Below are 13396 nucleotides of genomic sequence, written 5' to 3'. Positions count from 1 at the left end.
GCACAGTCCACTTAAGAGAACACATTCATTTATTTTTCTGATGCTCTTTCGTAATACATTAATCCACTGTTTGTACCTTGAATCTCTAAGCATGGATAAAAGTCCCTTCATCCTCAGACAGAGTAGGGAAGGGGTTAAATGCAGCCTGAGCCAGAGGAGACTCTGCAACAAACTCATCTCTGAATGATTCCTTTGGGTCAGCCCCGCGTCTGTGGTGGAATTCTTCTCCCCGTTCTTCACTGTTATTCTCCTTTCTGTGAAATGGGACCAATGTCCATGTGTGGTGGCTGACAACTGGCTGCAGGGAAGGGCTGCATATACAGGATAGTGTACAACGCTACTGCCCTCCCTTGCTTTTATGTGTTCACTTCTCTGAGAACCACTGCCCTCTTGCTACAAGGACTTTAGCTCACAAAGATTCAACTGGGAGAGGTTCAGGCTCCTCTTGTAGGAATTGGTCAACACTCAGTGCTCCACAAAAGTTTCTCTCTGTGAACATATGGTGAAAACGCACTATATTTGTTCTCAGAGGCTAGCAACAAAAAGCAAAACAAAAACAGTCCACAATGGGGAAGGAAAATTTAGAGATTAGGTACTTGACTCTTGCTACTTCTCCTTTTAGTGGCAAGTCCAATGTTTAATGCTGAGAAGAAAATATTTCTCATACTTAGTAAAGAGCACTGAGTGCCGAAGGTCTTAGTGCTGTGCTCTCAAACCTTTTGTCATGGGAAGACGTGGCCATTTTCATCCAATTTTTTTCTGTTTGTCTTCCTGAAGGGCAAGAGTTCACCTCTCCTACTGCCAGCTGCCAGAACACCAGAGCCCAGTCCAAAAGCTCTTGCCCAGGCTGTCCGTGAGCAGCAGAGAGAGGCAGGCACCTCCAAGCGTAGTTTAACCCCGCTGTTTTAAAATGGGATGAACTCTCTTCTGCTTCCTCTATTGACTCTCTCCCATAGACTAGGCTCTGACTTTAAGAACACTAAAGGCAGGGGAGGTGAATGCTGCCCTTTGGCACTGTCAGGCAGAAGCTACTCCTAGGGAGCGGCTCAGACAACAGCTGTACAGCAGAGGCAACTTGAGCTCAGAGAAGCTTTTTGTGCTGAAAGTATACCTCCTAAGAAAGTGCTGAGTTTGAGAGATTAAAGTGATGGACACACAGAAATATTGCCAGGTTGTTGTAAAATGACCTTTCCAAGGAGCTCTCTGTGTGTCTGAGCAGTAGATTTCAAATGGTGCAGCAGAACTGTAGAATAGAATAACCTACATTGGAGGGGCCTCCAGAGGTCTCATCTCTAGCCCTTGCTCAAAGCAGGTCCAGCTTGATCCAGTGTCTTTGGGCCTTGCCCTAGGGACAGGTTTTCAGTAGCTCCAAGGATGAGGATGTTACCCCAGGCAGTGTGGACCAGGCTGTCCAGAACTGCAGAATATGAGTGGTTCGAGATTCTGTTCTCATAAGTTACAAAGATACTCTGTGGGGATGGCTGGCCCTGGTTCCCAGGGAATTCAGTTGGAGTTGGGAAAATTCGAAGTCCATTTTTGCAGGGCTTTTCCTACAGTGCGGGATGTTTATACAACAGTGTTGTATGAAGCTATTCAGAAATTATTAGTTCCCAGCCCTGGGAAATTTCCTAACATTGACGTTAATCCATCACAGATTTTTTATCCATTAAATACTAATTTTGCTCCTGAAAAATGTGACAATGGTAATGAATTGATTCTCTGTGTGTGCGCAGAACTATTCTATTTCCGTTACTCCGCAAAATTTACTTTTCTTTCTCTTTTTTCTGCTCCTATTTTTGCTTCTTTTACATCATTAAAAAGATGATTAATGAAGCAAGCAAAGCAAGTAGAGACTGCTTAAAATCTTCTAATTGATATTGAATCAAGGGTCCCTGGGACAAATTATTCTTGTACCATGTAAAACTAGGTCTGAAACACTCACAGAACAACCTTTAATAACAATCTTTTTTAATCCACAGTCCATTTAAACACCATTCACACAGAGGTTATAATTCATGGGTTAGATTGTTTAAGCAAATATATATGTGTTTGTAAATATATAAATAATTCACCCCAATATCTTGAAAGTCACTTTTACAGATATTCTTCTGTGATGGTTCTTTATGACTAAAGTTGTTCTTGCTTTAACAGACTGTTTTCTGTAGAGTCATCATCGGTGAAATTGACTGAAATGCTAACATGTGAATTATTATAATTCAGTTTTGCACATAATCCTTCATTAAATTAGGACCATACTTGCCTGCCAAAGTATGGAAAACAATAAATGTGCCAAAAAATCCACATGGAAAAATATCCACTTATAAAGAGTAATTGGATGTTATTCCAGTTCTTGTGCTGAACCACAGCCCTGCTGCAGTACCTATGGTTTGAGAGCTGCTCCATCACCACATAGTTCCTTGCCATTCACTTCCTGGCTTTTTTAAGAGGAAAGGTGAGCATCACCACTTGAGTGATACTCATTTTATTGGTCTGGGGTTGAGATGAAAGAGCCACAAGTGTAGTTGATGTGCTTACATCTAGTTCCCCCCAGTGGGAACAATTTCAGTTTACTTGGAACCCCAGTGAGCCCAGAGCAGCCAATGGACCCCCTTACCCATCTTGGTCTCTCCAGACTACTGTCTTTGTGGTGATGGGAATACTTTGTGCTTCTCCTAGCTTTCCCTGTTGCAGGCTTAGCCAGGCTGAGCATGACTCCCTCACCTGGGGCAGCCAGTTTGTCATGAGTGCTGCAAAGTTTCCTCCAGCACTGCTACGCTGGCAGGGATTTCTCTGAAAAGCAGACGTATTATTAGATGGGCTTATACAGCCTTCAATCTTGCTTTTAGTAGTAGTTTCCAGTATGTGGCTGTAAATCTTTAAGGGGCTGATAAGTTTATACAGTGCATCCTGACTCTAATGATATATTTCTCCACATCCTCATAAATTGTTGTCTATTTGGATTTTCCTTAAATGGCTTCATAAATCTATATATATTGGTCTAGCCCTTAATATTATTATGGACATTGTATTCATTGACATACTTCTGGAACAATCATAAATTCCAGTCCCCCAGGTTACTATCACCTTTCTACATGTGTGTATGTGTGGACACCCACACATCCATCCATATGCTCTCATTAGGCTTCTATAAATCATTGGCTTTTGGCCTGAGATGAGAACAGAGACTTACTGCTCCTTTTTCCAAAGTCTTCCCAGGCCTGCTCCAGAAGGATTGTTATAACACAGAAAAGCAGCTAAGAACACAAAGATGTTAGAATTGATCCTGGAGCATGGCTTGTTTAGGTGACACCAAATTCCCACTTATGGTCAGAGGGATAGCTGAGTTCAATTAAATAACCAGAGGTCAAATTCAAGATATACACACCAGTATCAATGGAACTTTTCATACTGTCCTACAGTGTCCACAGCCTTTCCCTGTTTTCACAGCAGAGTTGGGCCAAGAGTTATTCCAGGATTATTGAGGTTTTAATGATTTTGTCAGGCAGTAATTCTGCCTTAGTGGAAAGTATTGCTACCCCTGCTGCCACCTGTCCTCCTCAGCAGCTCTGTGGCAGGGCATGTGGTAGCGGAGGGGCTGGAACATGAGATGATCCCCAGCACCTGGAATGGGATGTCAAGCTGAGTTCTGCCTCTGGGTAAAAGTTACTCTTTGGAAAATTTTGGATCCTGATGTTTTTAGGAACCTTCTTTGCACCACACAAGGGCAACTAACTCGTGCAGGAGTCAAACTGCGTTGGTGTTGATACTTAATGCTGAGAGTTTAATGAATCACTAGATCACTGTTTCACAAAGAACTACAAAAAACTGAGCAGAGATACAGAAACACCTGATGGTCTAAACTTGAAGTCCCATTTTGTGGGAGAAAAAAATAATTTATTAGCAGTGGAACACATTTCCTAGAGATTGACTCTAGGCAGATAAGAGACTTGTTTGCCAGCTCTTAGCAAGTAACAAACCTAAACACCTTCTGAACAAAGGTATTGGGGTATTTTTTTCCTCCTCTCTGGACTTCCCAGTCAGGCCTCAGAGGAGCAGAGAGGAGGGAGTCCCTCGGTGCTCTATGAATGCAGTATTTCATGCCAAGCAATCTTTATTATGCTCACATTTGCACTGCTGCAGCAGCATCAAGTGGCACATAAAATCTAGCTGTATTTTTTAATTGTTTTAATAGCTAAGGTGCGTGACTCCAATGACTGTTCTACAACTGTAAAGTACTAGAAATATCCACTCCTGGGACAGAGTGACCAGATGTTAAGGATTTCTAACTGGAGCTGTGAGCAAAACTTATTTCAAGATATTTGGGTTTCCTACATTTCCAAGTTTTATATAGCACTTCTGAAGGTAATAGAATTTGAGAGTGGGAGGAACCCAGACGGGATGTTGAAACAGTGACTTAGACACTACTGTTTTTTACAAAAAGATTGTTTCTTCTTCTTGTTTGTTTTGATTGTTTGAAATTTTATTAAAGCACCTCTCCTGTTTCTTTTTTCTTTGTTTTACTTTTTGTTTCCTGTCATGGTTCCCATATACTAACACCCATCTCCAGGCTGCTTGCTGCAATAAATATTAACTCTGCTACACAGCTATTGTACTTGTGGCTTCCAGCTCAAACTTATTTGTCAACCTGTCATAATTATTATGAATTCCAGGGCTGGCATTGAAATAGATTTTTTTACCCTTTATATGAAAGAGTATATTGAAACAAAAAAATGAACCTACAGGAAAATTGTTAATTATTGTGTGCAACGTGTCCCAAAGGGAGACAGATTCCTTGACTCTATCCCAAAGGGAGACAGATTCCTTGACTCCTCGAAAAGCTAATCTTCTAAGGAGGGTTCCTAAAAAGACTACTGAGAAATAGCTTTGTTCATCTCCCTCTCTTCTGAGGTAACCCACGCCCATCAGAGAGGAGTGCTTGTGTTTTGATGGCTGAAGTTGCTGCACCTATCTCACCATCTCTCTGTTGATGTAAATCCCTCTCTGGTGTGGCAATTTTACCCAGAATTTAACACAGCTTGCCTCCATGCCTGATGGGCCCAGAGCTGACGTGCTAGGGAGTTAAGGCATATGTTGAAAATAACTCACTTTGAATGCCTGTGCGTGACCACAGTTCTGTGTTTTAGACAGCATATTATTTTGCTGCTATATAAATAGACTTCAGCAAATTTAACAAACACTGCATTTTGTTCTTTGCTTCTGTAAAGTGTCTGTGTGTGGTAGGGGACATCCCATACATGCCCACATCCACATAGGCTTCATTCATGGTCCCTTTTGCCACGTAGACCTTTACTCATGTTTTTTATTTATTTTATGAGCTCCTTTAATAGTGACAGCAGCTATTTTGCTCCTCTTTTTCTGAGTGCCTGGAAACCCCAGGAAGTGTAGAGTTGAGCTAAGCTGCAACTGAAGTGAGAAGGAGCTTTAGGAGACCAGCTTGGATAGTTACAGAAACCAAGGTGGGATAAGAAAGGGTAAGAAAGAAGTATCAAAAGAGTTGCAGACCTGTGCACTGTGCATCAGGGGAAATAGATTTGGTTGTGCTGTTAAACCTTCCATACAAGGGAGGTTTCTGTAAAAATAACATTTTCTGGCAGTGTTGTGGCTCAGTACCTAGCACTGAAATGCAGAGAGTTGTAGGCCCAAGAAAGAGGGTCACTGTGAGTTCTCTCCTGTCCTCTCTCCTCCTCTCCTTTGATGACAGCACAGTCAGCAGCCCCCGTATCAGCATGATATCTTCTAAGCTGCAAAAGGAGCCTATAAGAAATTCAACCAGCACAGCAATCTCCAGGCTTTTTGAGTTCTCAGGCTAGATTTTCCCATTTCCATGTGCTGTTAGAGCGAGCAGACAGGGGCATCCCAACAGCATGATGTCACACAACGACTTTGTCTGTCACAGAGCAATTGGCTGTGAAATGTCCTCATGTGAGGGCCAGAGCCTCCTACACCCAAAGAAAACGTGAGCACTGGGGAGTGAGACAACCACAAAGAACTGGCTGTGGAACATAGTTCAGGCTGCCAACTCCTGGAGCAAACCAGAGCCGGAGAGATCCTGAGCCAGCTGATGCTGCTGGCAGAATGTCAGCACCCTCCTGTCAGCATAAAAACAGTTTATCTTGTCTACAAGGCTCCCGGACCTGACATGCACCCAAACACCCTCCAACCTCTCCGTGGGTTGGGTTAGCACCAGAGACCCTGCAGAGAGTAGTCTGTCTGGCATTCACAGGCTTTTGGTAATGAGTCTTTGGATAACATCGAATCTTCCGTGGAGAGTAAACCAGAGAATGAAATCACCACTGCATGTTATTCCTTCAGAGAAAGGGCCAGCATTACAGATATCCCAACTATGAGCCAAAGTTGGCTCTACTTTTCCACTGCAGCCAGAAATGTGTGCTCAAGATGTAGATAACAGTCAAATGCCCAGGCCAACCTGAGAATCCTTGCCTACAAAGTTGATAAATATAGTGCTGAACCGACATAAGGATTATTTTGCCAGCAACCTTACCATGTAATGCCAAAGTTACTCAGTTTTACAGCACTCTAGTGTCAAGACAGCAGATGTGTGTATATGAGACTAGTGTGGCTGATGCTGTCAGATGTCTAGATGTGTGTTTACAATTTAGCTCTGTAAGGTTGTGTCAGAAGTAACAATTCTGTTATTCTTCCATTTACAACCATATTCTTCCATTTGCATTCTGGTTTTTATTTCAGAAGATTAGGGAACCCGTCCTCTCTTCAAACAAAACATTGGAAATTGCTCACTGTGCTCTGGAAGGCTCTGCCCATCTTTCGAAACTTCCTTGTGAGTTCAGGATTTATGCAATCATTAGCAAGCACCAAATTCTGATCATCTGTCAGAAGCAAACGGTGTTCTCTTGTATTTGCTATTTACAATATCTGTGAAGTATCCTGACTTCTAGGATATCCCTTCCCCAGCATCTCTGCTATGCCTGTAGGGATGTAGGCAATACCCCAGAGCACCTTCTCCACATGCGTGAGTAAGAAAATACAGTGACCTCTTACCGTGTGGGAGCAGCTGTGTGAGGCTCTGGGCTGAAAGGAACTTGCATACTCCTCAACAGCAACTACAGGTGCTTCCTTGTCAAGCAACAGGTATATGAGGGTGTCTTGTGGCTTTGCTTGCAAGAAGGACCTTTATTTGGAAGAGAAAATGGAATTTCACATGTTGAGGTTTCAGAAAAAGTGAGAATATCAGAGGCTCAGTACTTTCGCTGAACCTGCTTATGAGGTGCCAGTACCAGTGTTTCCATAAGGATATCCTGAAAAGGTTTCCTGGACTCTTTGAGATCCTATCTGGTTCCTGTAGGCAGATTTAATGGGGAGTGATTCTGCAGCCTCCCCATGTACGTGGTGTACATGGACATGGTTGTGCAAAGCCACCACCACAGCATGGCTTCTTCTGTCCCCAGTAGGCTGCTACACTGACATGCGGCTTCCAGTGAAGATAACGATGTCAGTTCCTAATCACGTTAAAATAATCATCTCTTCCCCCCCACCACCCTTCTGAAGGAGGTAAGGGAGGTATGTTTAAAAGTAGCACTTGTTAACAGTTTTCAAAGATATCAGCTCTACTACTTGGTTTACTCTGCTGCTTTGTTTACCTGGACTGTTTTTTTTAGAAAAAGATTATGTCAAAACTAGAAGCAAAATATTAACTGTAGAGGTACGATGGGTCATACCCAGTTGCACTACAAAGAACGAGAATGTGTTCAGCTCTCAGATTGCAATTGTTAGCAGGAACAGGATTCGCATCTCTGTTACCTCTGTAGGCTCTTCTCTCTAGACTGGTTTTCCTTTGATGGCTTATATTTGAAGTGTCCAACACTCTGTCTTCTCGTATTTTCTATTGATTTTGCTCTCTTGTTCTAGTCCTTTATTCTCCTGTGGGTCTTTTCCTTCCATTGCGTCCCTCACTGATCTGAATGAGTTCCATGTGTTACAGCATCCCTGGCCAGCAGGGCTATTTATGTGCAAAATGGAAATACATGTGCTCTGAATAATCTCTTGGATGAAGCACAGTAGCCCCAGATTTCTCAGAAACACAAATCTAGTGGCAGCTTGCGAGCTTCAGATTCAAAGCTGGAGTTGTCCTTTACCAGTGTTCAGATCTGGGATTATCTCTACATCAGCAGTATAAAAATAAGCAAGCAAGAAAATCAACGCCCTTGTAAGTTTAATTTTGAAGTTCTTAAATAGTAGGAATGAAAAATATAGAAGTCTGTCCCTCTGTCTGCCATCGTTGCTTTTCATTACCCTATTTTTTGAATGAGAGAGTCTTACTTTCAGCCTAAAATATGAAATGAAAAATAGATTTGAGAATGAGATAGGGAACTCAGCCTTCTCACAAGTGTCTCTTCTGTCTGTGGTGTTGGTTGGCTTCCAGATACAGTTTGGCTCTACCTCAGCCTCAAAGGGTGGAGCCTCACACAACTTTGAATCCTGGCAGTGTACGTTTGCATGTAGTTGGCAGAGTAAAATAGGCTTCTCTGGGGGGTGTGTTGTCTTACTGTGAGGTAGACTATCATGTGTGTTACTTTGAAAGTCTGTCATACTTTGGGACCCATTTCTAGCAGAGAAAGTTTGGCAATTCAGCACGGATACAGTGATTTATATTCTGGTCATCTAGAGTTGATTCCCACTATGTCCATGAGGAGTGGGTTGCTGGGGGGAACTGAGTGCTAGGTGTCTGCAGGTGGACTCACTTATGTTTCCTCTGTTTGTGTGGACTTCGTGAAAGAGTGTTTGGTCTCTGCTTGTCAGCACAGCAGTGCAGTGAGAAGAACAAGGTTCTGCTCTGCTGAAGAGCCCCAAAGTGGATGTCTGTGCCCCAGAGGGCACTTGCATGCTAGTAACAACGGTGGTGGGTGCATCTGAACTGGGGAAGGGGCTCTTACCTAAACTCCTAAACCTAACAGTCTAGCTGACACCAAGCTGCTGGAGGGCAGTTTGCTACACTAGTATAAACAATGGTGAGCAAGAAAAGTCTTGGATAGCCCCGGCTCATGGTGCCAGGGCTACACGTCTGACAGTGTTTGAACCAGCAAGACTGAAGCTTGCTGGAGTGAGATGGGTGGGTGTGTCTGCACAGGCTGCCTGGGGGGAGGTGTGGCTGTACTGCCAAGTGACCAAGTGCTGTGTTAGGCAATGAGGGAGGTAGGTGATTTCTGCCCACACAAATTTGCCAACTCCACTGAAAATAAAGACAAAGGGACAAAGGACTGCTAGGGAGTTTAGAAAAACTGTTAAAACGAGGTGAACCTCTTCACTTCTCTCTCCAGGTCGCTATCCACAGCAAAACAAAGGCACCTACATCCCAATCATAGTAGGTAATGTGCTGAAACCGGGTGAGTGGGGAGCCAAGATTATTCACAGGGAGAACAACTCCATTCGCCTGTCCATCATGTCCTCTGCCACCTGCATCATTGGGAAGTTCCGCCTGTATGTTGCTGTCTGGACTCCCTTTGCCATCCTTCGGACACGCAGAAACCCTGCAACCGACACGTACATCCTGTTCAATCCCTGGTGCCAGCGTAAGTACCTTACCAAGGGTTCACACTTTCTGCTGCTGAGCTCATCAGGTTTTGGGAGGGGGTGGTCCAGGAAGGACAGCTTGGTACTAAGGAGTTTGGAGACATGACAGTTTGGGTCTGGAAATTTTACATAAACTCTGCCAAGAGTCAAGAGTTTAAGGCTGGAGAATAGCCCTGTGTGAGCAGGGCTCCAGGCTGTGCTGTATCTGCACTCTGCAGTTTTATGAGGCCAAGCCTGTGTTTACCAGTTTGGGCTCCATTTATTATAGTAAACATACCCCAAGGCTTCACTCTGACTTGAATAGGCAACAGCATGAGCCTCCTGTCTGCCTGTGTGTGCTTTAAACTGACAAGTCAATATGGGCATGTCTTTTTTGAGGATTTGGTGTAGGGCAAGATGTGGCAGCCTCCCATACTTTGTTGACTTACATCATAGATTGCCACACTTAGGACTGAACATCTGCAGCCAAATTGCAGGAATTCAATGGGAGCTGCTCCTTCTGCACAGGCTGGGTGGAGTCAGCTTGTTGTGGCATCACTGATAGTACCTTCCTACTGCTACATGACATTTGCCCTTTATTGGTGACTAATTAGCAACCATGGCCTCTGTGAGGAACAGAACATTTTGCAAATGAGCCATTTTTTATAGTACAGTGGGTTGAAGAACAATTAATTTTTTGAAATCTTCCGGGATCATGGGGAAAACATCAGGCCTTATGCTGACAAGATTGTATTTTACCCAATGAACTCCATGTGTGGCTTTAAGGAGAGGGCAAGAAAGACCAGAGAGGTTTGATTCAGCCTTCTTACAGGCTGTAGCACTGTGTCTCAGCTTCTGACACTTGTAAGGCTCCAAGTCATATGTATTGCAATATATTTAGGTCACCAGCTAACTTTAATATTCTTCTGCCACCTTTCCTTCATCTTTCAATTTTTTACCAGAATATTTGCATCAAATAATCCCATACCAAACAAGGGCCATCCTACCAAGTGACAAGTAAGTTTAGCATTATAAATAGAGTCCATTACATGGAATGATTTGTGCTGCATTCATTACTTGCCCCTAGTCCAAGGGAATAGAAGCAATAATTAGCTTATGCATTATTTAAGAACATATATGTTAATGCTGAATAAAGAGGAGTTAGTTAAGTGGGAACAGGAGGGAAGGGCAGGGCCCGGTGTGCCATGACACTGTAAGATATTCCTGAAAGCAGTGTAGAGGTAAGATACCTTAGAGCAGCATGCTAACAGTTTGTTCTGGGAGAGGAGGGAGAGTGTGCAACAGAAAGAGAGGAATCACTGCCAAATTACGATCCACTGTGAGGAGACAAAACTGCTCAAGGTTTGTGTTGGCATCATCAGCCTCTCACAGCTTCAGCCAGGGAGGTGCAATTTTCCACCTCAATGTAGAACATCACTTGGTTGTAGTCCTGGATGTTGTAACAGTCAGTTTGTTAGCCTGTATGGTGATTCTGCAGTGGTTCAGCACCTCTTTGGAAAGGGATAAACGCCAAAGATAAGGCTTCTTGAATTGCCCCAGTTTGCCTCATGATTAGCAGACAACCAGCTTGGGCTGCATGCAGCCTTATATGGAGAAAAAATGTGGTGTGTGGGGGTTGGCTACCCCACTGTGGTGTGACTGAGACCACACAGGCTGATTTGAGGTGTTAGTCAGACAGAAAAAAAGGGAAAATCAATCCCTACTTCACATCTCCTTCCCCACCAGCTCTGTGTGCTGAGTGATCCGCCTCTGTGCATGGCACACAGGCACTTCGCTCTCCTATGCCCTCCCTCCTTCACCTGAGCTGAATGGGGTCGAAAGCCAGCAAGGTTAAAACAAGGGAGCAAACCCAAAGGGAGCAAGATGTGCAGCAGTTGCCTCCAGCAGCAGGCGTTGCCAAGGCCAGTGGAAAAACCCTGCTTTAGGAAAGCAAAACAGAGTCTCTGGGCAGCAAGGACTGCTGTGTGACCCCAGATCCAGGGGAGGCAAGTCAGGGACCACATTTTCATCTGCAGCTTACATTTTAAGGTGTGTCTCAATGGCTTCAGTTGCTATCCCTTGCTGACTATTGTAGTTTTTATTTCCTGCATGTTTCATTTCGATTTGGATTTATTCTCATTTCTTGTTCCTACTTTTACTCCTAGGTAGTTTGGGCTAATTAGCTCCTGCATCTGTCTTTTTCCCCTTGCCTTGTGTTAAAAAATCAAGGACTGTTTCTCCGCACTTTATCCTCTGGCTGGAAAAGATTTTTCAGTGTAATGACAAAAGGGTAAAAAAATTCAGGCAGTTAAAGTGCACAGAAAACAATAGTTTGAAAATCTTCTAGACTAGTTTGCTGGGTTAATAGCCAAGCAGAAAAGTCTGAGGGAAAAGCCTCATTAAAAAGAGAGAAGACTGATGCCAGAAATGAATGGGGATTGTTATAGCAGGGAGCAGAGTACAGGCTCAACTGCCTAGTGCAGCTTTCCAACTCATCATTTTGGAGAAACATCAATATGTCGTTATGAGCTTTTCTTTAAGACAGAAGCATTTGTGCCCTTTCTTATTACTTCTTTTCTCACTGTAGTTCAGTTTTGACATATCTTCCCAGACAGGGATGTTGGGTTTTTTTCTGCTGTTTCAGAATAAGTTTGAATACCAAGTCAAGCTACAGAGTACTTTGCTTCCAAAATCATGAGATGCTTTTATATATTTTAATCCCCTTAGCTACATTTAAGGTTGATCACCAAGAATACCTTAAAGATGCAGGGCTTGATCCTGAAAAATTAAATACACTGGCCCCAAACCTCAGTGAAATTTTCATTACTTAATAAGCGACAAAAAGTCTGAGAGGAAAGGCAGCATTCTTTCTTCAGCCAGCTGACATAGTTGGATAAAACAAATGTGCTTTTGGGCATGCAGAGCCCTCTTCAGCTGAGGAACAGAAGATACAAATGGCAAGTAGTTAAGAATATCTTCTTCGAGTTTAACTAAACTCTTGGCAATATCAGACTACATGAAAGCAGAGAAGAACTCCTTTGATCTGGATACTGCAAGCTCTTTCCAAGGAGATACTGAGTCCCAGCAACTTTCTGCTGGGGAACATTTAGTGCTTATCAGGAAAAGACCTTATGTTGACTTCTGTGGCTCTCTCACAGGTGGAGATGTATAGTGTAGCTGAGTAAGTTGCAAACTCTGTGGGTCCCTCACCCAAGTCTCATGCAAAGTGTATTGTATTTAAGCAATTAAATATATTGCAACTTTATTGAGTCAGTTGCACATTTCTTGTGCTTAAATGTCCTAATATTGTTTAAGGATTAGTAACATGTGGTTGACTTTTGGACTCTTCTCATGTTACTGGTCATCCAAATTTGGCCTAATAATATTTTCTTGCATTTATAGCTAAATCTTAAATTTGATCTCTTGTGTCATAGATTCCACATGGGCGAAATTCACACAGAGCTTCATCCTTTTACTACATTAACCTAGGCAAGCACTATCTAAGGCAGCAAAATAATCTTGATCCTGGGTAGAGTGTTTTTTGTAGATAACTGTGTTTAGCTCTTGCAGCTCTGGGTTTGCCACAGCACTATCCTCTTCCCAGCATGATCCCTGGCAGATTTGTGTTTCCAGTGAGGCCCAGCCTTGCATGGCTGGATTCCTATGGGAGCATGTTGAAGGGAGGCTGGGAGCCCAGGGCAAGGCTGCTGCTTCCACCTCTACCCGTCTGCTGGTGCTGCTGTGCTCAACTGTCGCTGTCTGCATGAAGAAATGGCTTTTCCAACTCCAGAGGGTTGCCGTTCTGGGATTGGTGTCCTCCCATACTGGGTTGAGTCCTCTCGTGTTC

The 13396-nt window shown here is 43.4% G+C and overlaps 1 protein-coding gene across 1 annotated transcript in view; it reads left to right on the top strand.

The window, feature by feature from the left end:
• F13A1 (coagulation factor XIII A chain) overlaps positions 1-13396 on the top strand; it is a 60863-nt gene that overhangs the window by 8913 nt on the left and 38554 nt on the right. Inside the window, exon 4 of the mRNA XM_032685634.1 lies at positions 9318-9569. Within this exon, the coding sequence (XP_032541525.1) occupies positions 9318-9569 (252 nt within the window). The remainder of the gene's footprint in view (positions 1-9317; positions 9570-13396) is intronic.

This window comes from Chiroxiphia lanceolata, chromosome 1, assembly GCF_009829145.1.
Source record: "Chiroxiphia lanceolata isolate bChiLan1 chromosome 1, bChiLan1.pri, whole genome shotgun sequence".
NCBI classification, from domain to species: domain Eukaryota; kingdom Metazoa; phylum Chordata; class Aves; order Passeriformes; family Pipridae; genus Chiroxiphia; species Chiroxiphia lanceolata.
This window is presented reverse-complemented; position numbering and strand designations above follow the sequence as displayed.